The following is a 24,216-nucleotide window of genomic DNA, read 5'->3' as shown; positions in this document are numbered from 1 at the left end:
TTCTAGTCAAGGGTTTATGTGTGGGCAGTAGAGCCTTAAACCCAGAAAGACACCAGGTACCTCAGGAGCCAAAGGCACCAAGGACTGAACAGAACTCAAGGATCTAGACACCCCCACCAGAGCAGATCAGTGGTGGTCTCTGTCAGGGCGGATCAGTGGATGATCTTTGGTCATCGCAGCTATTGATCACAACCCGGTGGACCCTCACGGTGGGGTCCATGGGCAGAGCCTCCTTGGTGGGAGAGGGGACGGCAGCGCAGACCCTCACTTTCCTTAGGTCTCAGACAGCTTCTTGCAGAGTTCAGCTCCCAGGCAACCTGGTTAGACCTTTAGCGCATAGGCAACTGGTGGTGGAGAAGGGGAAGCGGCCGCAGGGGTGACCACAGCAGTGCCTGCCTCAGAGGTGTGGGGTGCCCAAGCATGTGGGGAACAGGAGAGCAAGGGGGAACAGGTCCTGCATGTGCATCGGTGCTGGCTGCATGAGAAGTCCTGCTTGTTATTACTCTCCCAGGTCTGTGGCTGTTTTTGGTTTTGTGGCATGTCTTTTGATTTTATAAAACAGATAGTGATATTCAATCAAGCAAATGCTTCAAGCTGTGATTCTCAGTCCTGGCTGTGCCCAGAGACCCATTCTAGACATGCACGCGATCAATCTCACACGGAGGAATTGCACCAGGCACCCGTGATCCTGCTTTGCCCTCTACATGAGTCAGCATAGTCCCATTTGGCAGATGTGCAAGTTGAGGCTCAGAAGGGTTCTTTGTTTCCCCAAGGCCTGCCATGAGACAGCCAATTCCTGTGGTCCTCCTGCTTTGCTGGAACTGAGTCTCTGTGGGTCTGATGAGCTTACTGACACCTTATGGAATCTTCTAGAATGAGATAGGCATCCAGCTGGTACCCCATGGTGTCCACCCCCATTGCAGTATCAAAGCCCTTCCTTATTCTGCGGACAGGCTATTGTGACCTCCTCTGGGCTCCAGGCATCTCCCTGTGATCCAGCCAACACAGGGTTAACTCTGGCTCTGGGGCCTAGGTTCTTCGGCCTGTTACAGATACCACTGCTGCATTGGTTGGTAGCTGTTGTGTTTTATATTTGAGGTAAGGTCTTCATCTTCCAGGCTGGCCATGAACTCATAACCCATCTCTGCCTCCCAAATCTGGGGTCACTTGTGTTGTATCGCCTGCCACCTAACTGGGCACTTGGGGACCAGAGCCCTCTCTCTGCTCTGCCCCTGTGTGGCTCAGGGGCCTCAGGGCCCTCGTGCAGGTCCCAGTACAACAGCAGAGCTCCACCCCTCAGAGGGTCCTGGATCAGCCTGATGGGGCCCGAAGAGCAGCACAAGCCAGTGTGAGCTGGGAGCCAGGCCACTGCTGTCTCTTGTCACTGACTGGGTCTCACTGTCTTTGCCTCTGGCCACACTGTCCCCTCTGCCTCTCTCCTGCCAGGGAAGGAGGGAAAGCCAGTGGAAAACGGCATGCTAGTGACGGACCCGGCAGGGAAACACATGCAGAGGTAAGTTCAGGGACAGCACCCCACCTGAGCCGCCACTCACGGACCCTATTTCTGCCCCACTGCCTGCCTGAGTCTGAGGGTCAGCGGCCACCATCCTGTAGTCCCAGCACTCAGGAGTCTAGAGTAGGATTGTCATGAGCTTGAGGCCAGCCTGGGCTAGAGTGTAGCCTTGCCTCTTAAAAACAATCAATAAAACACACTCCCCAACACCCCCGTACACACGCAATGTGCCTATGAGGGACTCCCTCCATGGAAGTCAGAAGCAAGCAGCTTGTCTGCAGATGGATTCCAGGAGACACTCACCTTTGAAGAGCATCTTGGAGTCAGCCAGCTTGGTGGGCAACTCACTTCTGAGGAAGTGTCCAGCTAGTCTTCCTGTCGTGCATACATTTGTCTCCGAGCAGAAAAGGACCTGCTGTCCACTGTCCGTGGCTCTGACTAAGGAGCTCTGCAGACAGAAGGCTGGAGGCAGTCATTGACAGAAAACAGATCTGAAACGGGCTATTTCCCCCTTGGGTGTTTTGAGACAAGGTTTTCCAGCACAGCCCAAGCTGGCCTTAAGCTCACAGCAGTCTTCCTGCCTCAGCCCCTGGGGTGCTGGCATTGGAGACATGTGCCACCACACCTGCTTAAAACAGGCTTTACTTACTGCACATGGCAGAGTCTTCTGTAGCCATGGGGGCTCTGGTACTACTGTTGTGCAGTATTGGTGTTGACCATGCTTCTTGCTACAGGATTAGGGCAAGATGTGGAGAAATGACTGTGGAAAGATCTATAGAGCCTTGCATTATTCTTGTAACTTTCCTGTAAATTTGAAGTTTTATGCAAATAAAGTTATCCAAAAACAAACAAACAAAAAAAAAAAACCTAGTTGGGTGTGGTGGCGCACGCCTTTAATCCCAGCACTCGGGAGGCAGAGGTAGGAGGATTGCCGTGAGTTCAAGGCCACCCTGAGACTCCATAGTGAATTCCAGGTCAGCCTGGGCTAGAGTGAGACCCTACCTCAAAAACAACAACAACAAAAAAAAACAACTAGAGTTGGGACAGTTGCGATAGTTCACTGAGTAAAGTGCTTGCAAGAGGACCTGAGTTCAGTCCCCAGGACCCACATAAAATCTTGGATGTGGTGGTATCTGCCTGTAATCCCAGCTCTGGAGAAGCAGAGATGAGGGGATGCCTGGAGCTCACCAGCCAGCTAGTTTAGCCTGACTGGTGACTCCAGCCTGTGTCTCAAAGGAGATGGACTGTGCCCAAGGAGCAACCCCCAAGGTTGTCCTCTTGCCTCCACACATACGCATAGTGTATGACCACACATGAACATGCTCTCTCTCGAAACTGACCTTAAGAAGAAGAGATAAAGTAAATTGAGAGGACTGATTTTTAGATCATCTTTCAAAGGAAGTGGGAATAATCAAAGCCTAAAATAAAAAAAGTAGGGTACAGTGCCAAAGGAACAAGTCTCCCTCAGCCCCAAAAGAGACTGTGGAATTGTGAGGGGAGGGTTGAGACAGGTCTCATGTAGCTGGCGCCAAACTCGCTATGTAGCTGTGAGCGAATTTGAACTTTTGATCCTCCTGCCTTTACCTCCTGGGTGCCGGGATTCCAAGCATGCACCACCACACCTAGTCTGTGCAGGGCTGGGGACTGAACCCAGACTTTCACGCCTGCTAGACAAGCACTCTTACCAGCTGAGCCCCAGCCCCAGATCCTAAATCACTTTTTCTTTTCCCGAGGTAGGGTCTTGCTCGCCCAGGCTGGCTTGGAATTCACTACATAGTCTCAGGCTGGCCTTGAACTCACATCAATCCTACCTCTGCCTCCCGAGTGCTGAGATTAAAGGCGTGTATAACCATGCCTGACAGAGAGAGAGAGAGAGAGAGAGAGAGAGAGAGAGAGAGAGAGAGGATGACAGTGGACACACCAGGCTCTCCACCTGCTGCAAATGAGCTTGAGACACATGTGCCACTTTGTGCATCTGCCTTTACGCTGGTGTTTAGGAATTGAACTCGGGTCGTTAGGCTTTATGGGCAAGCACCTTAAGTACTGCGCCATCTCTCCAGCCCCAGAATCACTTCCTGACACCCCGACTGTTCCCGCATTGTTTCTCCAGTCACTGTTTAAACACCTATAACATCCCAGACCATCGCAGATCACCTCGCCCCTAGCCCCTGTTCCTGCCCCCGACCTTCCTTTCGACTCCGTGGGCGATGCCATGGGGACACGTGTGTGTTTGTGCCTCTGCCTGCCCTCTCCAAGGCTTCCTTCTGATTGTCAGGCAGCTCAGCAGCGCCCCCTCCCACAGCGGGGACAGCAGCCGGCAGCACGCCAGCACCACGGAGCTGCAGAAGGCCGAGGTCGAGGAGGAGACGTGGAAGCTGATGGAGGTGGACAAGGCCCAGACGGGCCAGGTGAGTGTGGCCGCCCCAGGCACCGTGCGGAGGCCTCTGTGCACACGCGCAAACGTGTGGTGCAGCGGGACCGCAGGCCCGTGGGGATGCCGCAGCCGAGAGGGAGCCGGGGTCCGAGCTGCCCGGCTCCGCTTCGGTGCTTGCGGCCTCTGTCACCTCGCTGTGAGCGGCTTGGGAGCTTTCACACTGGCCTGAGCTCTCTTCCTTCAGTTGCCCCAGGCTTCCTGATGTTCCTCAGATTTTTTTTTTTTTTTTCATACTCAGCTGTTGAATTGTTTTTGTTTTTTTCTAGGTAGGGTCTCACTCTAGCTCAGGCTGACCTGGAATTCACTATGGAGTCTCAAGGTGGCCTCGAACTCACGGCGATCCACCTGCCTCTGCCTCCCCAGTGCTGGGGTTAAAGGCGTGCGCCACCACGCCCGGCATCTGTTGAATTCTTTAACGTCAGTTCCTCAGGGCAAGCTTCCCTGGGCATGTCCCCATCCCTGGCATGTCAGGATGTCGCTGTCCTGCTCATGTGGCATACTGTGCCCCTTACAGTACTGGCCAGACAGCAACCCATCTGGCTGCTTGACTGGAAGTTCCCTGGGGGCAGAGACCTTGGCTGTGTCCACTGCCGACTTGATTACTAACTGGAGGGTTTGGTGGTCTGGGCACAAGTGGACATCCAGGCGGTGAAGGGAGACAGAGGGGCTGACTTGGTCTCTGTGGCTGTCTGGCCCCAGGTGAAGCTGTCCGTGTACTGGGACTACATGAAAGCCATCGGCCTCTTCACCTCCTTCCTGAGTGTCTTCCTCTTCCTGTGCAACCACACCTCCGCCCTCGCCTCCAACTACTGGCTCAGCCTCTGGACCGACGACCCCATCGTCAACGGGACCCAGGTGCACACGAAGGTCCGGCTCAGCGTCTACGGGGCCCTGGGCATCTTGCAAGGTGGGTGCCACCATCCCCCACCCACCTAACCTGGTTCTCCTTGGGTTCCTGAACCCTGTGGCGGTTACATTCTGGCTGCTGGGCAGAATACCCAAAGAAACGAAACATGGCAGAGGCTGGGCATCGCATCTTGTCACATCCACTGGGAGGTAACAGTAAGAGTGAGCCTCTGCCTCTGGCAAGGGGGAGCTGGGCTATATAAACCTTGAATCTCGGCCCCAGTGGCACACCTCCTGCAGCAAGGCTCCACCTCCCAAAGGTTCCATCAGCTGTGGACCAGGTATGAGGATTAATCATAAACGCATGAAGCTATGGGGGACATCTCATGCTTAAACCACCACAGACCTCTAGACCAAGGCACCCCAGGTGGACAGAACCTATCACATAGTAGACTTTGAAATGTTTGTCGAATTCACTCCTTAACTCCTTTCCTTTCTTTTTCCCTCCCCCCCCCTCCCTCCCTCTTCCGTTCCTCCTCCCTCACTTCCCTTGTGGAGCTAAAGATTGAACAAGGGTCTTGTACATGCTAGGCAAGTACTTAGTTCCTTTCTGCACTCCTGAGGACGGAACCCAGGGTCTGGCACATGCTCGCCTCTCCGCCGCAGCCCCAGCCCATGGGAATGTTTCCTGAATGCCATCCACCCATGGAGAGCCCCAAGGGGAGTGCCCAGAGCACACCCGGGGAAGGAAGTTGAGGATGGCCCCCGGAGCCTTGTGAGCCTGGAAAGTGTCTCATCCCCGGTGCTTTCCCGGGTGTGTGTATGGGTGGGGGGGGGGGAGGGCTTCTGCAGATTGAGAAGGGGAACTAGTTCCTTACAGTGTGGAGACACCTCATTGCCATCAGACAGCTGGCAAGTCCTGGAGATGGTTTAGGTTGCCCCCACCTTGGCCGGGAAGGCTGTGGCTTCCACCCACGGAGCCCAGGCCCCTCTCGGCTCCCTGCTTGCACAGAACAACCCACAGCAAGAAAGCCTCCACTCCTCATGTTACAGCCCCGTGGAGGTCCCCAAACACAGCAGCATGGATGGCCAGAGCTGATGATCAAAGCATTTACTTGGTGCACGGCTCAGTTCTCAACCCTTCTACGAGTATTGCTCTATCTTCATTGTGATCCCCATCATGTGGGAGCTAAGATTTCCCCCATTTTTGTTTGTTTGCTTGCTTTTTTGTTTTTTTGAGGTAAGGGTCTTGCTGTCGTGAAGGCTGACCTGGAATTCACCATGTAGTCTCAGGCTAGCCTTGAACTCAGCAATCCTCCCACCTCTGCCTCCCAAGTACTGGGATTAAAAACATGCATCACCATGCCCAGCTATTTTTCCTATTTTAGAGATGCAGGAAGCAAGACCCAGAGAGGTTAAGTCACTTGCCCAAAGTCATACAGCTAATCTTTGTCAAAGGTGGTATTGAATGAGACATTTCATATCCCTGCCAGGGATGAGGGTGAGCTGAGGGTGCCAGCGTTCACAAAACTGCCTTCTCTGTGCGTACAGCCTCTCTGGTTTGTGTGCACAGATAAGAAATGTGCTTAACGTGCGCTTCCCGTATCTAGGCTCATCGCCAGGAAGGTGTTTTCCACGGGCTAGTACTGTGCTCTGAGTGCCCTCGTCCCCATTTTGCCGACGAGAGTACTGAAGCACAGAGCAGGTGGCAGGGATCACGGTTGGCAGTGCTGGACCCGGAGCCTGCCACCGTGGCCTCTGCCTCCTCAGCTCAAGGTAGAAGCGCGGTCACTGCCATTGTGGGCCGTGCGGATGAGCCACAGTGTCTGCTCACAGCGAAGGTGGCTTTGGAAGAAGGCACTGGCATAGTCTATGTGCATGTGTCGCGTTCCATCGCCTGCCACAGGACAAAGGACTGTGGCCTCCATGTTGTCGTGAGGGTGTGCTGTTCACCTGGTCTCAAACGGTAGCAGAGGCTGTTGTTGAGCTGTGCCGTCCAACACACTTGTCACGAGCCGCAGGAGGCAATTTGAATTCCACTGAATGCAACCTAAAGGCAAACTTTCAGTCCGTCCATTACACAAGGCACACTTTCGGCAAATGACTGCCTCCTGCAGCCACTGATGACCACATTGGGCAGTGTAGGTATTGCGTTTCTGTCACTGCTGACGGGCCTTTGAGCAGGCCAGGCCACAGGGCTGTGGCACAGACAGAAGGCAGCGACCCTGGAGCCCACCTCTCTCTGACAGCGGGGTCTGAGCAGGAGCCTGCATAAGCCTGTGGCCTGAATTTAAATCCCAGCTCCACTCCAGCCCACCCAGTGTACTGAGGGGCAGGACTTCGGCCCTGTATATACCTCAGCCCTGGGAAGAGTATCTGCAGAATGGGAGCCAGAGGGCTGGAAGCTTTTGGCCATCCCTGTCACTGCAAGTGACCACAGGAAGGCCGGTGCGCTTGCGCTGCTGCCCCTCCCAATGCCTCTCTCTGCTCCTGTCCACAGGGGTGGCGGTGTTCGGCTACTCCATGGCAGTGTCCATCGGGGGCATCCTGGCCTCGCGCCGCCTCCATCTGGACCTGCTGCACAACGTCCTGCGAGCGCCCATGAGCTTCTTCGAGCGCACGCCCAGCGGGAACCTGGTGAACCGCTTCTCCAAGGAGCTGGACACGGTGGACTCCATGATCCCGCAGGTCGTCAAGATGTTCATGGGCTCGCTCTTCAACGTCATCGGCGCCTGCATCATCATCCTGCTGGCCACGCCCGTTGCCGCGGTCATCATCCCGCCCCTGGGCCTCGTCTACTTCTTTGTGCAGGTGAGCCCTGGGGTGCACCACCCTTGCCTGATGGGCTCAGCTCTGTCTCGTCTGTTCTGAATACCTAGGTCGGTGGCGTTTAGTGTGCAGATGCGTTTCCTTTGTACAAAACTTTACTTTCCTGAGCTGCTAAATTGGAAAAGGCAAAACCAGTATCTTATGAAGACACCTCTGTGACTAGATTTAAGTACAGAATTAATCGATTTTAAGTGTGTCAGTGACCTTCTCGTTGCTGGGACAAGACACCCAGCCGGAAACAGCTTATGGAAGGCAGACCTGGGTTTCCTTCTGGCTGTTAGTTTCGAAGGGAGTTTCATCGAGGCAGGGAGAGCGTGGCGGAGCAGAGCAGGCAGCGGGGTGCCACTTCTCCCCGCCAGCAGGGGGAGAAAGCAAGTGGGGCAGGGCTGTAACACCCCAAACCCACCCCCAGCGACACAGCTCCTTCCACAAGGCTCTGCCTTCTGAAGACTTCACCAGCTGGGCATTAAATATGAGGCCCAGTCACAAGCACATGAGGCCCTGGGGACCTTCTCCATTCAAACCACCGTCGTAAGCGTGGCGGCGGTATGTGCTTGTTAGCACCCCAGGTGATAGTGATGACTCCTTACGCGTTATTGTTGTTGCTCCCACGACGCCTTCTTTAGTTTTGTTCTACCATCTCTGCCTGTGTCTTCCGTTCTTTTTTTTTTTTTTTTTTATTTGAGAGCAACAGACACAGAGAGAAAGACACATAGAGGGAGAGAGAGGGAACGGGCGCGCCAGGGCTTCCAGCTCTGCAAACGAACTCCAGACGCGTGCGCCCCCTTGTGCATCTGGCTAACGTGGGACCTGGGGAACCGAGCCTCGAACCGGGGTCCTTAGGTTTCACAGCAAGCGCTTAACCGCTAAGCCATCTCTCCAGCCCTGTCTTCCGTTCTTAAGTTGGCCTCATGCTTCATTCAGGGCGGTTGCCCTTCCAGCCTTCACGGATTTCAGACAATCAGATTGCGATAGAGTAAGAATAGAGGGCCTTGCCATTGCTGAGTCTGAGCTGCATACACATTTGTATTTTTGTGTTTTCTTTTCTTTTCTTTCTTCCCAAGGTAGGGTCTCACTCCAGCCCAGGCTGACCTAGGATTCACTATGGAGTCTTAGGATGGCCGCAGATTCACAGCGATCCTCCTACTTCTGCCTCCCAAGAACTGGGATTAGAGGCGTGCACAACGCCTGGTGGCTAATTATTATTTTTTAAAGGCAAGACCTCCCTCTAACTCAGGCTGACCTGGAGCTGACACTGTAGCGCAGGCAGTCCTTGAACTCATGGTGACCCTCCTGAGTGCTACGATTGAAAGAGTGTGCCACCACGCCTGGCTATTAAGTTTAATTTCTTATGCACGTGTGTATGTATGCGTTTGTGTTTTGCAAGTGCACATGTGTGCAGATGTAGGCCAAAGAACAGGCAGAGATGCCATCCTTAGGAATGCTACAAGAATGGTGTCCACACGTTGATACCAGTGGAGGCACAGGCTACCGGGTGACGGTCCATCCCACTCTCCCGAGCACAAGACATGGGCAGAGAGCCGACGCCCTGCTCCTCCACTTCGGGCGGGAAGCCGTGCTTCTGAGCTTGCTTCATGAGTTGCCACATCGGTTGTGACATCACATAATAAATAGTAGGCCTCTGGAATCCATTGAAAGTAGAAGCAGCAGCAACAGTGTATGCGCCCATGTTCTCAAAGAGCATCCAATCACCCACATGCACTTCAGGCAGGGTATAGCGCTCAAGGATCTGATCAAGGCCATCACATGTCCGTCCCCAATGCTGGAGGAGTAACACTGCTCATCTGGCTTGGGTCTCCTCTGTAGCAGGGGCTTCACATGTGCACGATCACAAAGGATGCAATTAAACGATCCACATACTCCATCATTCACATAATACATACAGGTTTGCTCATTCGATTCATCTTCATCATCGGAGCCAGTCTGCTCCTTCAGCACAATTTTTTTGGCAATGATATTGACTGCAAGCGTGAAAGCTGATGCAACGTAGTATCTGCCTGGCTGTGCTACGATTCTCACTCCACAGTCTGATGGAAAGTACTTGTCCAGCGCCGGGTTCATCACACTGGTGATCTCTTCAAATTTAAGCTTCACATCCTCAGATCCAGGAAAACCACCACCAAAATCAAGCAGATACATGCTGAAACCAATCTCAGCTCCCATGTCGAAGACACAGCGGACATTAGATGCTACTTGAACAAATGTCTCAGGATCTGAGCAGCCACATCCTACGTGGAAGCTGACACCAATGACATCAGTATTTAGCTCTTTGCCCGTTCCAAGAGAAGTCTGCTGGTTTTGAGTGTGGCACCACATTTAACACTGAGGCGACAGACTGCTTTGGAATCATCAGTGGCAATTCTCAAAACCAACTGTGCCTTTGGGTGCACTCTGGTAACTTTCATCAACTCAACTTCTCTATCAGAAGTCATCATCTGGACTCCACTCCTGGCAGCATACTTAACTTGAGACACTTGTTTACAGGGATTTGCATAGGTAGTCCTCTCTGGAGGCACCCCAAGACTCTGCCCCAACTGTATTTCAGTCTTGCTTGCACAGGCGAATTCTGTCCCAGTGGCAGCCAGGGGTGTTCACTATGGATGCGCCATCATTACATTTGACTGCATAGAAAGGGAGTGACACAAGAGCTTTTAACCACTTTAGATGTTTCTCTAGAATGTCTCCAACGTCCGCAACGTAACAAGCATCATCATAAGAAACTTCATTAATTTTTTGGTCTAGAATGTCCTTGGCAGTAAAGCCTTCATCAAGGATGTGGCAGTCAATCTCTTCCTTATCAGAGTTGCTCATGGTTTCTCAATGTGCCTATGGAAACTAAGAGATGGAGTTAAGGAAATTATTTCCAGCTTTTCAAAGGCAATTATCCAGGAATTTCAAACTTTGTGTCCTTGGAGCAGCAGCGGAAATGTTCTCACCAGGCCTGGGTGCCACGGGCCGGCCCCATGGACATGCTGCCCACTGCCACGCAGTCAGCCACCTCGCGCCCGCCTGCCGGAGACACCAGCCGGCCCGAGGTGGCACCAAGCTGCTGGCTGAGGGCGATCGGCGGCGGTGGCAGAGGGGACGGTGGTAAACGCGAGCGACTGGCCACAAATAAAATTTGACAAGCAAGTACTTTTCCTAAGAAGTTCCTGTAGGAGGTGAAAGGATGCAGAATTTGGAGTCACTTGGTGTCCATGGAAACCACTGGTTACTTTGCATCCAGGCCCCTGCAGGCTGTTCCTGATTCCTGAGCACCAGCCTATGTCCAGGAAGCCATTTCTGCTCTTGGGCTCGGGTTAAAGAGAGCAAATACTATTTTCTAAAACTCAGGATTGTTCCTGAGCGGAGTTTATGTCAGGCTGGCTTTGTGCAGTACGTGACTGTGACCAGGAGGAAGCAGAGGTGGAAGAGGTCCAGGAGGGGTCTGAGGTCCAGGTGGGCGGGACACAGCGCCTCCCGCCCTGCCCACAGGAGCTACTGGGGACAAGTAACGGTTGGGCCACATGCCCCCAGCAGGCAGGACAGCCAACTTTCTGACGCTGCCCAGTCTGCGTGGAGGCTGACTTAGCTCTGTCTTTCTGGGGCCCCAGAGGGCTATAAAGTGTGTGGGCTCCAATTGCTGCCCATCTGTTGGAAGGAAGCCACCCAGCACTGAGGCCTCCCGAGGGCCACTCACATGCCCTCCCCTGAGCCCAAGGCCATGACCCTGGCCGCCTTCGTGAACTGGCTGGAGTGCTGTGGACAAAACAGCTGCATGGCAGTGACTGGGTCAGCATGTTGAGACCAAGGGCCTTGCTCTCATCAGCCTCCTTTGCACAGAAGGGGGGGAAAGGGGCCAAGAGCACTCAAAGGTCCTCAAGTAGCCAGTACACTGTCCCTTCAGTGGCTTCTGGAAGCTTCCAGAGGGTGATGGAACTTTTGTTCCATCTTCCAAGAAACATAATGGGCATTACTGTGCTTCTGCACGCGGAGCAGGGCAAATGTAGTGTCACCCGCAAGGATGGCTGGAGCGCCCTCCAGTGTGGCACAGTTGTGAGCCAGCAGCTGAGAGGAGAACACCCACTGGAGGTGATGCAGGCGCTCTGTCTGCAGGATGGTCGGCCAGGGGACGGGAGGAGCAGCGGCCCAGGTGGGAGAAGAATTGTGACCCAGAACAAGGTCAGCAAGTGACAGGACTGGCCCCTGTGGGAGCTCAGGGCCACTGAGGGCAGAGGTGGCGAGACATCTCAGTCCCACTGGCATGTCAGTTCCCTTGAGCGCCTCTGAGATGTGACAAATGGGCAGACTTCTGCCACCCGGTGACCACCAAAGTCTCCATCTTGGGTGGCTCTGGGTCACTCTTAGGTGGATGTGTGTGAGATGGCCAGAGTCAGAGGCCCTTGCGAAAGCAGGTGCTCCTTGAGGTCAACCAGATCTTACGCAGTGAGTGAGTGAGTGTGTGTGTGTGTGTGTGTGTGTGTGTGTACGCACATGTGTCAAGTGGAACACGTGTGCATGCTTACATACAATGATACTTACCTGGAACACGTGGCTTTTACCTGCCATCCTCAGAGCTACCCTGGGAAGCAGCCTTAGTGCTCTACTTTAATTAAGAAGGAAACCAGGGGCTGGAGAGATGGCTTAGCGGTTAAGCACTTGCCTGTGAAGCCTAAGGACTCCAGTTGGAGGCTCAATTCTCCAAGACTCATGTCATCCGGATGCACAAGGTGGCACATGCATCTAGAGATTGTTTACGGTGGCTGGAGACCCTGGTGCGCCCTTTCTCTCTCTCCTCTGCCTCTTTGTCTGTCTGTCGCTCTCAAATAAATAAATAAAAGTAAACAAAAAAAAATCAAAAAAGAAGGAAACTGGCTGGGAGAATAAAGTCATGTGGCCATGTTTCTGTCATTAATATAACAAGACAGGATTTGGACTGCGATACAGTTGGACCGCAAAGGCTGTGTCTAAATCCACAGTTCTGGAGCTGGAGAGATGGCTTAGCAGTTAAGACACTTGGCTACAGAGCCAAAGGACTCAAGTTTGTTTTCCCATGACCCACGTAAGCATGCATCTGGAGTTAGTTTGCAGCAGCTAAAGGCCCTGGCATGCCCAGTCTCTCCCTCTTTTTTTTTTTTTTTTTGGTTTTTCGAGGTAGGGTCTCACTCTGGCTCAGGCTGACTTGGAATTCACTATGAAGTCTCAGGGTGGCCTCGAACTCTCGGCGATCCTCCTACCTCTGCCTCCCAAGTGCTGGGATTAAAAGCCTGTGCCACCACGCCCGGCTTTCCCATTCTCTTTTCTCTCTGTCTCCCCCCCTCCTTCTCTGCCTCTTTCTCTCTCAAATAAATAAAAATATGTCCACAGTACTGGGTCTAGAAAGCTCCCAGAGGTTCAAAGGCTTTTGACAGATCAAGCAGCGAGGATGTCCGTGCTGGCCCAGCACGGACTCTTCTTAGCTATGGGTCCGGGACGGAGGTTGAGTGGCATCTTTGTGCCGTGCTGTCCTATCACAAAGGAGGAAGGCATCCTGTCTAGGTTTACGAGAGGATGCACAGGGTATATGCCAAAGTGCTTGATGCCTGGTCAACCCTTGCCAGGATCATTGTCGCTTACATTGTGGTTTCCGTCCCTGCAGTCTACCAGGTGAGTAGAGTCCCTCTTAGGAGCAGCACAGCTCCAGTCTTTGACCTCCTAGAGGTGTGGGCCGTGTCTTGGCTTCTCCCCCCCCCCCCATGCTCGGGAAAGGCGGGATGAGGGGACCTGCCCCGACCCTGTGTCTGTCCCTCCCTCCCGCAGAGGTTCTACGTGGCCTCCTCCCGGCAGCTGAAGCGCCTCGAGTCAGTCAGCCGCTCCCCAGTCTACTCACACTTCAACGAGACCCTGCTGGGCGTCAGCGTCATCCGCGCCTTTGAGGAGCAGGAGCGTTTCATCCGCCAGAGCGACCTGAAGGTGGACGAGAACCAGAAGGCCTATTACCCCAGCATTGTGGCCAACAGGTGTGTGCGCCGCCGAGGACGGGCAGGGGAGTCTCGCAGTTCTTCCCGGCACGGCAGGGAGGGCAGAAGATCCACCGATGCCAGGCACAAAGCCAGGACCAGTGGTACGCACTTGTAATCCCAGCACTCAGGAGGCTAAGATTGGAGGGTCATGAGCGTTCAAGGTCAGTCTGAGCTACAGAGTGAGACCCATTGTCAAAAGCTGAGCCGGGAGTGGCGGTCCACGCTTTAGACCCCAGTGCCCGGGAGGCGGAGGTAGGAGGATCACTGTGAATTTGAGGCCAGCTTGAAACTACAGAGTGAATGCCAGGTCAGCCTGGGCCTAGAGCACGTCCCTACCTTGAAAAAGAAAAAAGAGCAGAGTGTTGCCGTTACATAGCATCCCAGGGATATGTGGGCACGGGGACAATTCTGGAGTCAGAAGACCCCATGAGTACTGTCCTTTGCCTCTAATCCTGGTGGTTGCTGTCATGAGCGACAGGCGCACTCTCTGGCATGGATTATTCCCATACTGCAGTTCTCGGCCAAACGGGGTCACACACACTGCCTGAACAAGGGTGACCAGGGCTATGAGGTCACTGTTTTGTGGACAGCAATGAGTAGCGTCATTCAAAAGAAAAAACAAAAGAGGCAGAAGTTTGTGCATTAATTTCTGAATATAGAAAAGTATCTGCTTTATCTCTAAAACAGTGTGTCCTCACATATCGATAGCCTGACGCACTTTTGAAAGGTGGGACAGGGCTGGAGAGATGGCTTAGTATTTAAGATGCTTGTCTGGGGAGCCTGAGGACCCTGGTTCAATTCCCCAGTACCCATGTCAAGGACACAATGTGGCACATGCATTTGGAGTTCGTTTGCAGTGGCTGGAGGCCCTGGTGCACCCACTTTCTCTCTCTATCTGCCTCTTTTCTCTCTCCATCTCCCCCTCTCTCTCTCTCTCTCTTTCTCTCTCTCTGACAAATAAATAAACGGTATATTTTTAAATATTAAAAAATAAACATTTTTTAAAAAGAAAGGTAGGACAGAGATGTAGCCTGTAGGTAACCCCTTTTTTCTGCATGTGTATGTGGTGTGTGTGTGTGTGTGTGTGTGTGTGTAGCTAGAGGACAACCTCTGGTGTCATTCCTTGGGTGCTATCCTTTATTTATTTATTTATTTTTTTGAGACGGTCTCACTGGTCTGGTGCTCGTCAGTTAGGCTAGGCTGGTCAGCCAGTGAGCCCAGGGCTCCTCCCCTCCCCACCTCTGCACTGCTGGGATTCACAAGCATGCACCGCCACACCCAGCACGTACATGGGTCCTGATGCTTCCATAGCAAGCAGTTTACCCACTGAGCCATCTCCCCAGTCCCCCAGCCCTGTCCGTTCTCCACAGTCTTGTCCCTCAAAGGGAGTCCAGGAGGAGGGACAACGGCTTACTAGGATCTAGACTCCCTCCCTGAGGTTGTAGGGTGTGTGGGGGAGAGCCCCCCACCAGTGAAGAACAGTTGCGTGGATCTCATGGGCTGTTGTAAAACTAACTTATCTATTTGAGAGAGAGACAGAGAAAGAGGCATACAGAGAGAAAATAGACCATGGGCGTACCAGGGCTCACTGCCACTGCAAATAAACTCCAGATGCCTGTGTCACTTTGTGCATCTGGATTCACACCCTGGGCCATCAGGCTTTGCAAGCAAGCACCTTTAGCTCCCGAGCCATCTCTCCAGCCCTATATATGTGATATTTTGAAGACTTCTTAAGAAGTTGGTCTTTGTAAAGGCAAACTTGGGTTTCCAGGGAAATTGCTTCTGGAGAACTCTATTTTAATCCAAGGGCATGCCAGACTCACAAGAGTCCCATGGGCCCGCCAGCCCCGGTGGCCAGTTTGCATGTCTCGGATAAGCGTCACTGAGAAGGCATTTCTCCGGGACGGCGGGGAAATGTGTCAGCCAGCGGACATACCCCCGTGCGCCGGGTCTCGGACAAGCTGACCGCGCGCACAGGGGCGCGCGTGCGCGCGGGTCGGTTTCTGCGTCTGACGCCTCTGGCTGTCCTCACAGGTGGCTGGCCGTGCGCCTCGAGTATGTCGGCAACTGTATTGTCCTCTTCGCTGCCCTGTTCGCGGTCATCTCCCGGCACAGCCTCAGCGCCGGCTTGGTGGGCCTCTCGGTGTCTTACTCGTTGCAGGTAAGAGGCGCCCCTTACCTGGGCCATGAGAGCCTCTCAGCAGGAAACCCGTTTGTGGAGCTGCGCCGCCTTGCCTTGGGGTCCTTCAGGAGCAGGGCGAGGAGAGGGGCCGAGTGCGGTTGGAGAAGTGAGCGCAGAGCCTGGTGACTTGACGCAGGAGAGGACGCGACCTCCCCAGTGAGGAAGAGCCGTGGCGGGTGCTGGCTCGATGCTTCTGTGACTTTCCCTGCGGGGATGGCTCTTGCTACACCTCATGGCACACATCATGCTTTCATATCATCATCTAGCTGAAAATGTCTTCTCTTTTCTTTTTTTTTTTAATATTTTTTTTAAAATTTTTATTTATTTATTTATTTGAGAGCGACAGACACAGAGAGAAAGACAGATAGAGGGAGAGAGAGAGAATGGGCGCGCCAGGGCTTCCAGCCTCTGCAAACGAACTCCAGACGCGTGCGCCCCCCCCCTTGTGCATCTGGCTAACGTGGGACCTGGGGAACCGAGCCTCGAACCGGGGTCCTTAGGCTTCACAGGCAAGCGCTTAACCGCTAAGCCATCTCTCCAGCCCTCTTTTCTTTTTAAGACAGGGTCCCACTCAGCACCCAGGCCGGCCTAGAACTCATGGCAAACCCTCCTGCCTCAGCAGCTGGAATGCTGGAATTAATTATAGGCATGAGCCACCACATCCAGCTTCAAAATATTTCCTTATGGCCTTTCTGACTCATTTCTTTTTGTTTTCCTTTTTTCCTGATACTTGTGTGGCCCACGAATCACTGTGAGATGTGTGATTCTGGGGCTCGGAAGGTGGCTCAGTGGATATGAGCTCAGATCCTAGCACCATGGAAAAGCTAAACGCGGTAGCCTCTGACTATAATTCCAGTGCTGGGGAGGTGAGACAGGAGGACCCCTGGGGCTTGCTGGTTTGCTAAGTCTAGCTCCAAGCTCAACAATCAGTAAAGTAATGTGGACAGCGACTGAGGAAGCCAGCCCTCATCAGCTCTGCCTGTACGTGCTTCTGCCCACGCACACGTGTGCCCACTTACATGTGAACACCACACACACATACAGAAGCCCCCCCCCAAAAAAAAAGTGTGAACCTTAGGAGATGAAGTGTGCCAAGCTTGGGTGCTGGCTCCATGTGGGGTTGTTACTTTCTGTCTGTATCAGAAACATTTCATAATTCAAAGTAACCGAAAGAAAGTCATTGACACTCACTCTTAACTGTACTTGACTCTCCTCTTCTAGATCACCGCATACCTGAACTGGCTGGTTCGGATGTCATCTGAGATGGAGACCAACATTGTGGCCGTGGAGAGACTCAAGGAGTATTCTGAGACCAAGAAGGAGGTAAAGCAGGGCCTGGCCTGGCCGCCTGGCCTCCAGTGTGGCTTGACCCTAGAAACCCTGAACCAGGCCTTGGGTGTCCCCTGTCCTCGTGGGGTAAGGCGGGTGCCCACCACCTAGGAGGACTGCTTGTGCTTGTGTTTTTCGTCTAGAATCTACTGAGAAAGGTGATGGGCCCTTCTGGTCCTGTGCTCACTGCCAGCTTGCTGCCTGGGCTCATTTGGTCTGTGGCACATGTGAATCCCCTGAGGCCTCAGCCCTGGTCTTGGGCCCACAGTGAATCTAGTATGAGCCTCAGCATTGCTGACTTGAACTTGGAAGCTTGTCAGGAACAGGGCTACGTAGCCCTGTGTGGAGGATCATGCCACCCAGTAGTCGGAGGCTTGCACGTTTGAAGCCAGCCTAGGCTACTAGCAAGAACCTGTCTTAGGGCTGGAGAGATGGCTTAGCGGTTAAGCGCTTGCCTGTGAAGCTTAAGGAACCCGGTTCGAGGCTCACTTCCCCAGGTCCCACGTTAGCCAGATGCACAAGGGGGCACACGCGTCTGGAGTTCGTTTGCAGTTGCTGGAAGCCCTGGCGCGCCCATTCTCTCTCTCTCCCTCTATCCGTCTTTCTCTCTGTGTCTGTCGCTCTCAAATAAATAAATAAAATTTAAAAAAAAAAAAAAAAGAACCTGTCTTAAAAGAACTGAACAGGCTGAGGGGATGGGCCAATGCTTGCTTATAAAACCCACTGGGCCAGGTTCTGTTCCCCAGTCACCCATGGAAAGCTGGATGCAGGGAGTCAGATGAGCATCTGGTGTTCCATTTGCAGGGACAGAGACTCCAGAGCACCCATACATGCGTGCAAACACACACACACAGACACACACACATACACACACACACACACACACACGTGTAAAAAGATAAAAAGAACAGAAAGAGAGCCACTTGACCCCCAAGTTGTGTAGCCTCCCTGCATTGTGCCTCAGTTTCCCCATGTATAACCTAGAGTGTAACAAAATCCCTGGAAAGGGCTGATCGGGGTTATGGGCTTGTCCAGGGCTTGGTGCCTGGCACTTGGTCACCTTGCTGTCCTAGCTGCAGTTTCCTCAGTCAACTTCCAGACCCGAAAGCAAAGTGGGCCACTCACCTTCACTCTTGACACTCATGCATGGGTGCCACCCAGTGTTTGTGGACACTTCCTGTGTGCTGAGAAAGAAAGAAGCAGGAAGGGCACGAGGGTCAGAGGGCGGATAAGCATCGGCCTGAAGTCCATGGGAGGCGAGGGAACTTAGGGGAGGAGCAGTGTGAGGAGCATGCCAGAGACGGGCAAGTGTGCACAGTGAGCGAGTGTGCACCGTGAGCGTGAGGAGAAGGGGGCAAAGCAAGAAGCAGGTGGTCTCATGAAGGCCGGTTTGGGAGGAGCCTGCGGCTCACAGCTACACTTGGGATCCTTGCTAACTGCTCCCTCCCTTCCCCTTCACTGTGACCCAAGGCTCCCTGGCAAATCCAGGAGACGGCTCCACCCAGCACCTGGCCCCAGGTGGGCTGCGTGGAGTTCCGGGACTATGGCCTACGGTACCGAGAAGACCTGGATTTGGTTCTCAAGCACATCAACATCACCATTGATGGAGGAGAGAAGGTGGGTGTGTGGCAGCCAAGACCCCTGCACTCTCCCTTAATTGATCACCCCACTCTTGTGCTTGGGAGAGATCGCAGAAAAGAGTTAGTGTATCTATTGCAGCCAGGTTCGCATTGCTGGTAGAAGTCACCCAATCAAGAGCAGCTTGTGGGAAAAAGAGAGGTTTATTTTGGCTTATAGGCTCAATGGGGAAGCTACATGATGGCAGGGAAAATGACAACATGAGCAGAATGGACATCACCCCCTGGCCAGCATAAGGTGGACCATAGCAAGAGGAGAGTGTGCTCACCACTAGCAAGGGGACACTGGCTATAACACCCACAGACACGCCCCCAACAATACACTGCCTCTAGGAGGCATTAATTTCCCAAATCTCCATCATCTGGGAACCTGGCATTCAGAACACCTAAGTTTATAGGGGATATGTGAATCAAACCACCACATTCCGCCCCTAGCCCCCATAAACTGATATCCATAATTGATATAAAATACAAACTAAGTTGGGCATTCAGCCCAACTTAGAAAGTTCCCATAGTTTTTTCAATCTTGATGATGTTCAAACATCCCTATAATCCAAGGTCTCTGAACTGAGCCATAATACCAAAAAATCCCCCCCAAACCGTAATGACACAGAATAAACATTCACACTGCAAAAGATGGCACTGAGCATAGCAAGGGAATGCTCAACCAATACAAAAGTTAAACAGGGCGAACATCAAACTCTGCAGCTCCAAGTCCAACAACTCTAGTCAGTGTCAAATCTCCAAGTACGATAATTCTAACCTCCAAAAAGTCTCTGGAGTTCCAATTCCGCCCTCCAGCTAGGATACTCGCAGTCCTGGAAAACCGGGCCAGCAGCTCTCCTTAGCAGCCATCTTGTGGTCCCGGCATCTCCGCTGGGTCTCCACTGCAGCCCACGGTTCATCTTCACGGCTCCATCAGGTCTCCATGCAGGCAGCCAGCACACCTGCTTCACACTGCCCATGGTCATTTCCAAAACACAAGACCACATTGCAAACTCAATGACCCTCTCTTTCCTGCATTTCTCATACCCCACAATACCAGGTAGGGTGCCACTTTGTTAATCCGGTGGGAATAAAGCAGACTTTGAAGAACAGGACTCTCCTTGAGCACTCAGGCCCCGTCAAAAGAGTCTACATTCCTCCTGTTGCCCCAGTGCAGGTCAGCTGGCCCAATCTCAAAGGTTCTAGTCTCTCATATAATTGCAGTTTACAGGTGATCATTTGAATCAAACCGCCACAGTATGTAACAGGTTTCACATTGGTCCCTTGAAGTTCTGAGCCTCTTATGTTTTCAAGGAAAACAATCTGCATAAATTTCAGATACTGGAAAGTCTGTAATGTTTTATATAAAATTCCTCAGCTTATCTACTACAAGGTCAGCGTATGTGGCAATCCCAGGCTCGGTGTCTACCTGACTCTTTCTGGAAGGCACAACACTAGCCATGCAGCTCACCCCAGCCCTCCCCACCTCGTCCATGTGCCTACATGGTCCCTTTAAGGGACTTGAGTTAGGCATCTGTACAATAATAGGGTGATACATCCTCACGGCCTGGGGTGGCTCTGGGGACAGAGAGGAGCTGCTAGAATTTCAGAACCTTCCTTTGATTCCAAGCTATTCCTGGAAGACATCCTTGCCTAAAGCCCACAGCATTTCCTCAGAAACCAAGTCAGGGTACCGCCGTGGCCATCTGCATTTCAGAACATACAGATTTGTTAAACTTTGCGACCACAAGGGTCAGAATGTTCCATTCCCACGTGATAGTCCCCGTGACTTACAGCAATGGGAAGTGCTTGCTCAGACTTTAGGTTTATGTCACATCGTGGGAATCAGTGCGTGTGTGCTGGTCTGAGCATTGAGTGAACAGTCTGAAGAGCCCAATGCAGGGGAAGCTAGTTGGAAGAAAGGACTACGGCCGTTGGCCAGTCCAGGGTGCCCAAGTGCATACCTGGTCATAGGAGAAGGTTTGGGGTCTCAGCCTGAGTCCTAGGCATTACAGCAGGTCAGAATGGGAACTCCCAGGCACAGCAGTGGGAAACTGGGGTTGGGGGGCAGTCAGAAATGAGAATAAACCTTACTTACCTTACTTCTGCCCGCCCCTATCCCCGGGGGGTCCTCTAAAGGCAGAAGAGTGAAGAGGAGGGCAGCCACCGTCTAGCTTTGGCCTCTGCAAGCATGTGCCCGGGGATGCATACATGCGTGTATATAACACACACCCCACAAATATGGATAAATAAAGCAAATTTGGCCACAGTCTTACCTGAGTCCTTTGGTGGGCGCTGATAGGAGTTGGCTCAGCCAGATGACTGTCTTGCTCTGGCCCAGCCACATGCAGTGGGGTACTGTGTGGTTAACTCACTGGGATGGCAGCTCTTCCACCTCACCCTGGGCCCCTCCTGTCCCACAGGTTGGCATCGTGGGCCGGACGGGAGCCGGGAAGTCATCTCTGACTCTGGGCTTGTTTCGCATCAACGAGTCTGCTGAGGGCGAGATCGTTATTGACGGCGTCAACATCGCCGAGATCGGCCTGCACGACCTTCGCTTCAAAATCACCATCATCCCCCAGGTGGGAGGCTGTACCCAGAGCCACATCCACAGTCTGTCCCAGACTCCACCAGCCACAGGTCAAGAATGCTTTCATGGGGCTGCGAAGATGGCTTCAGCCGTTAAAGGCACTTGTTTGCAAGGCCCGCTGGCCCAGGTTCAGTTCCCAAGCCAAGCTAGATGCAAAACATGGCACACGCATCTGTTGGTTGATTGTCGCAACAAGAGGCCCTGGCACACCCATACTCATAGACACATGCAAATAAGTACATGCTTTAAAAATGCAGTTTAAGGTCTGGGCACATAGCACACAGTCAATAAAGTGCTTGCCTTGCAAGCATAAAGACCTGAGTTTGATCCCCAGAAGCCAGGTAGAAATCATGTGTACCTCTAATCCTACAACTGAGGAGGCAAAGATAGGAGGATCCTTGGGGCACACTGCCAGCCAGGCTAGACTGATAGGAAGTTCCAGGCCAGTGGGTGACCCCAGCTCAAGAAGGTGGGCAGTGGACCCGAGGAACAACAGCCAGGAACAACACTGACTTGATTTCACTCACTAAACAACGTGCTCAGACAGCAGGGAGTGTTTGCATTGCGTTGTTAGAAGTCATCTGTGACTTATGGGAGACCCCCAGAGCCTATGTGGAGGTTCACATGCACACACACTGCCATCCTACATGAGGGATTTGAGCCCCCGTGAATTTTGCTGTGGGGGTGCTCAGTAAGACACCTTCTCTGCTGGCTATGGGGTCAGGGCAGAATCTAATAGTTCCCAAAGCTAAGCAGCAGACAGCTTTCCAGACCGACTCCTGTAGGTGACCATTCCCCCAGTGTGCCTCCTATGGGCGTGATTGACCCTCAAGTGTATTCTAAGGGTCTCTTTTGAAGGTGCGGGTTTATCCTTTAGGAGTTGCCCGTGCCATCTAGAAACTTCCTAGCATATTTATATTTGTGTATTGAAAGTTCTGGGAAATGTTGAAAAAAAAAAAAAGGTCAACGTTATTCCATTAAACTTGGGGTTTTCTAGTTAACCAGCTAGCTAGTCTAGCCAAATTGGTGAGCCTCTAGTTTAGTGGGAGCCCTATCTCAAAAATAAGGTGAAAAGCAGTTGAGGAAGATGCCCACCATTGACCTCTGGCCTCCACGTGCGCGCATGCGTGCGCACACGCGCGCGCGCGCGCGCACACACCAAACAGCCTGTGGGGACATTCCAGAAATGCAGACCATAACACACCCTGTGTGCCGTCCTCTCACAGGACCCCGTTGTGTTCTCGGGTTCCCTCCGCATGAACCTGGACCCCTTCAGCAAGCACTCAGATGAGGAGGTCTGGACCGCCCTGGAGCTCGCTCACCTGAAGAGCTTCGTGTCGGCCCTGCCTGACAAGCTGAACCACGAGTGCGCCGAAGGCGGGGAGAACCTGAGGTAGGCCCCGGGGCTGGTACCAGGCTGGGGGCAGGTCTTCCACCTCCTCTGGGTCCTGTGGCATCTGTGCCAGCGCCGGCCCTCTGAAACCGTGACAGCCAGCCTCCGTCTTGCTCCTGTGCTCAGGAAGTCAGCTCGCTCTGCTGATCTTGGCTGACTGTTGGTCGAACCACTTAGCCAGCCCACCCGCCCCTTACCCTCCAGCAGCTGGACCTGGGTGTGTTGCCATGGTGACAGGGGATGTGCAGGCATGGGCAAGTCCAGTGTGCATCCCCACATCAGCCAGACCTCTGCTGATCCCGTACGGGCCGCTGGGCTGTTGGGTACAGGGCCATGTCTGCTGTTCATTACTTCACCTGTGTCAGACTGGGCCGATCCCCTCCCTGACTGTCACTCTGAACCTTGTGTCGAAATGATTCTAAGCCTGCTTCTTGCCCAGCAGGAAGTGTAGTGTGATTGATGAGAGATGTCTGCCACGGGCACGGGTGTGGGAAGTGGGTGTTCTCAGACCAAAGCAGCCTTGGCTCGCCTCTCCCAGCTCAGGGCCCACATTGTCTGACCCTGTGCCGTGGGGCCCTGTCTCCCTTTCTAGCGTTGGGCAGCGCCAGCTTGTGTGCCTGGCCCGGGCTCTGCTCAGGAAAACGAAGATCCTCGTGTTAGACGAGGCCACAGCAGCCGTCGACCTGGAAACCGATAACCTCATTCAGTCCACCATCCGGACACAGTTTGAAGACTGCACCGTGCTGACGATCGCCCACCGGCTCAACACCATCATGGACTACACAAGGTGACGTGAGGCCCCTGCAGAGGGGCTGTGGGAATGCAGGGTTGACCCCGTCCCTAGATTCCCTCATGCATTGCTTCAACGCTGTCCCTACGCCTAGAGGTAGCCCAAGTTGCCAGGACCCCGCTGTCCCGGTGCAGTACGGGATGCTTCTGGTGTCGCTCATTCCAGCAGCGCATTCACCTGAAGTGCCCTGGGGACCAAGATGCTGTCAGACAAGACACCCGCCTCAAGGACCAGGAAGTTTCTTAAGAGAGGCAGATGGTGGACTGCAGAGATAGCTTAGCGGTTAAGGCACTTGCCTGCGAAGCCTAAGGGTCTGGGTTAGATTCCCCAGTACCTACATAAAGACAAATGCACAAGGTGGTGCATGTGTCTGGAGTTCATTTGCAATGGCTAGAGGTCCTGGTGTGCCAGTTCTTGTTCCCTCTCTGCTTGTTTCTCTCTCGCTCACTCTTTCTCTTAAATAAATATTTAAAACAGAGAGAGGCAGATGATCAGACCTCTATAGGTCTGGTATGACCTCAGAGGGTGGGGACAGATGATAACGGGATGAAAGTATGGGTACCGGGTTGAGCCAGCCAGGGCCATGAAAGTGTTTTCTTTTACAAATCACTGTGTGACGGGCGTGGTGGCACACACCTTTAATCCCAGCACTCAGGAGGCAGAGGTAGGAGAATAGCTGTGAGTTT

At 53.1% G+C, this 24,216-nt stretch overlaps 1 protein-coding gene and 1 pseudogene across 2 annotated transcripts in view; one reads left to right on the top strand and one right to left on the bottom strand.

Annotated features, from left to right (window-relative positions):
* Abcc1 (ATP binding cassette subfamily C member 1) overlaps nt 1-24,216 on the top strand; it is a 147,219-nt gene that overhangs the window by 119,099 nt on the left and 3,904 nt on the right. For both annotated transcript variants that reach the window (XM_045161338.1, XM_045161337.1), the window contains 11 exons: nt 1,447-1,513; nt 3,789-3,921; nt 4,647-4,854; nt 7,294-7,604; nt 13,422-13,621; nt 15,659-15,785; nt 17,028-17,129; nt 18,606-18,752; nt 21,181-21,339; nt 22,574-22,740; nt 23,333-23,527. In XM_045161338.1, coding sequence (XP_045017273.1) covers nt 1,447-1,513; nt 3,789-3,921; nt 4,647-4,854; nt 7,294-7,604; nt 13,422-13,621; nt 15,659-15,785; nt 17,028-17,129; nt 18,606-18,752; nt 21,181-21,339; nt 22,574-22,740; nt 23,333-23,527 — 1,816 coding nt within the window. The remainder of the gene's footprint in view (nt 1-1,446; nt 1,514-3,788; nt 3,922-4,646; nt 4,855-7,293; nt 7,605-13,421; nt 13,622-15,658; nt 15,786-17,027; nt 17,130-18,605; nt 18,753-21,180; nt 21,340-22,573; nt 22,741-23,332; nt 23,528-24,216) is intronic.
* Nucleotides 9,067-10,454, bottom strand: LOC105943622 (annotated as a pseudogene).

This window comes from Jaculus jaculus, chromosome 11, assembly GCF_020740685.1.
Source record: "Jaculus jaculus isolate mJacJac1 chromosome 11, mJacJac1.mat.Y.cur, whole genome shotgun sequence".
NCBI lineage: Eukaryota > Metazoa > Chordata > Mammalia > Rodentia > Dipodidae > Jaculus > Jaculus jaculus.
This window is presented reverse-complemented; position numbering and strand designations above follow the sequence as displayed.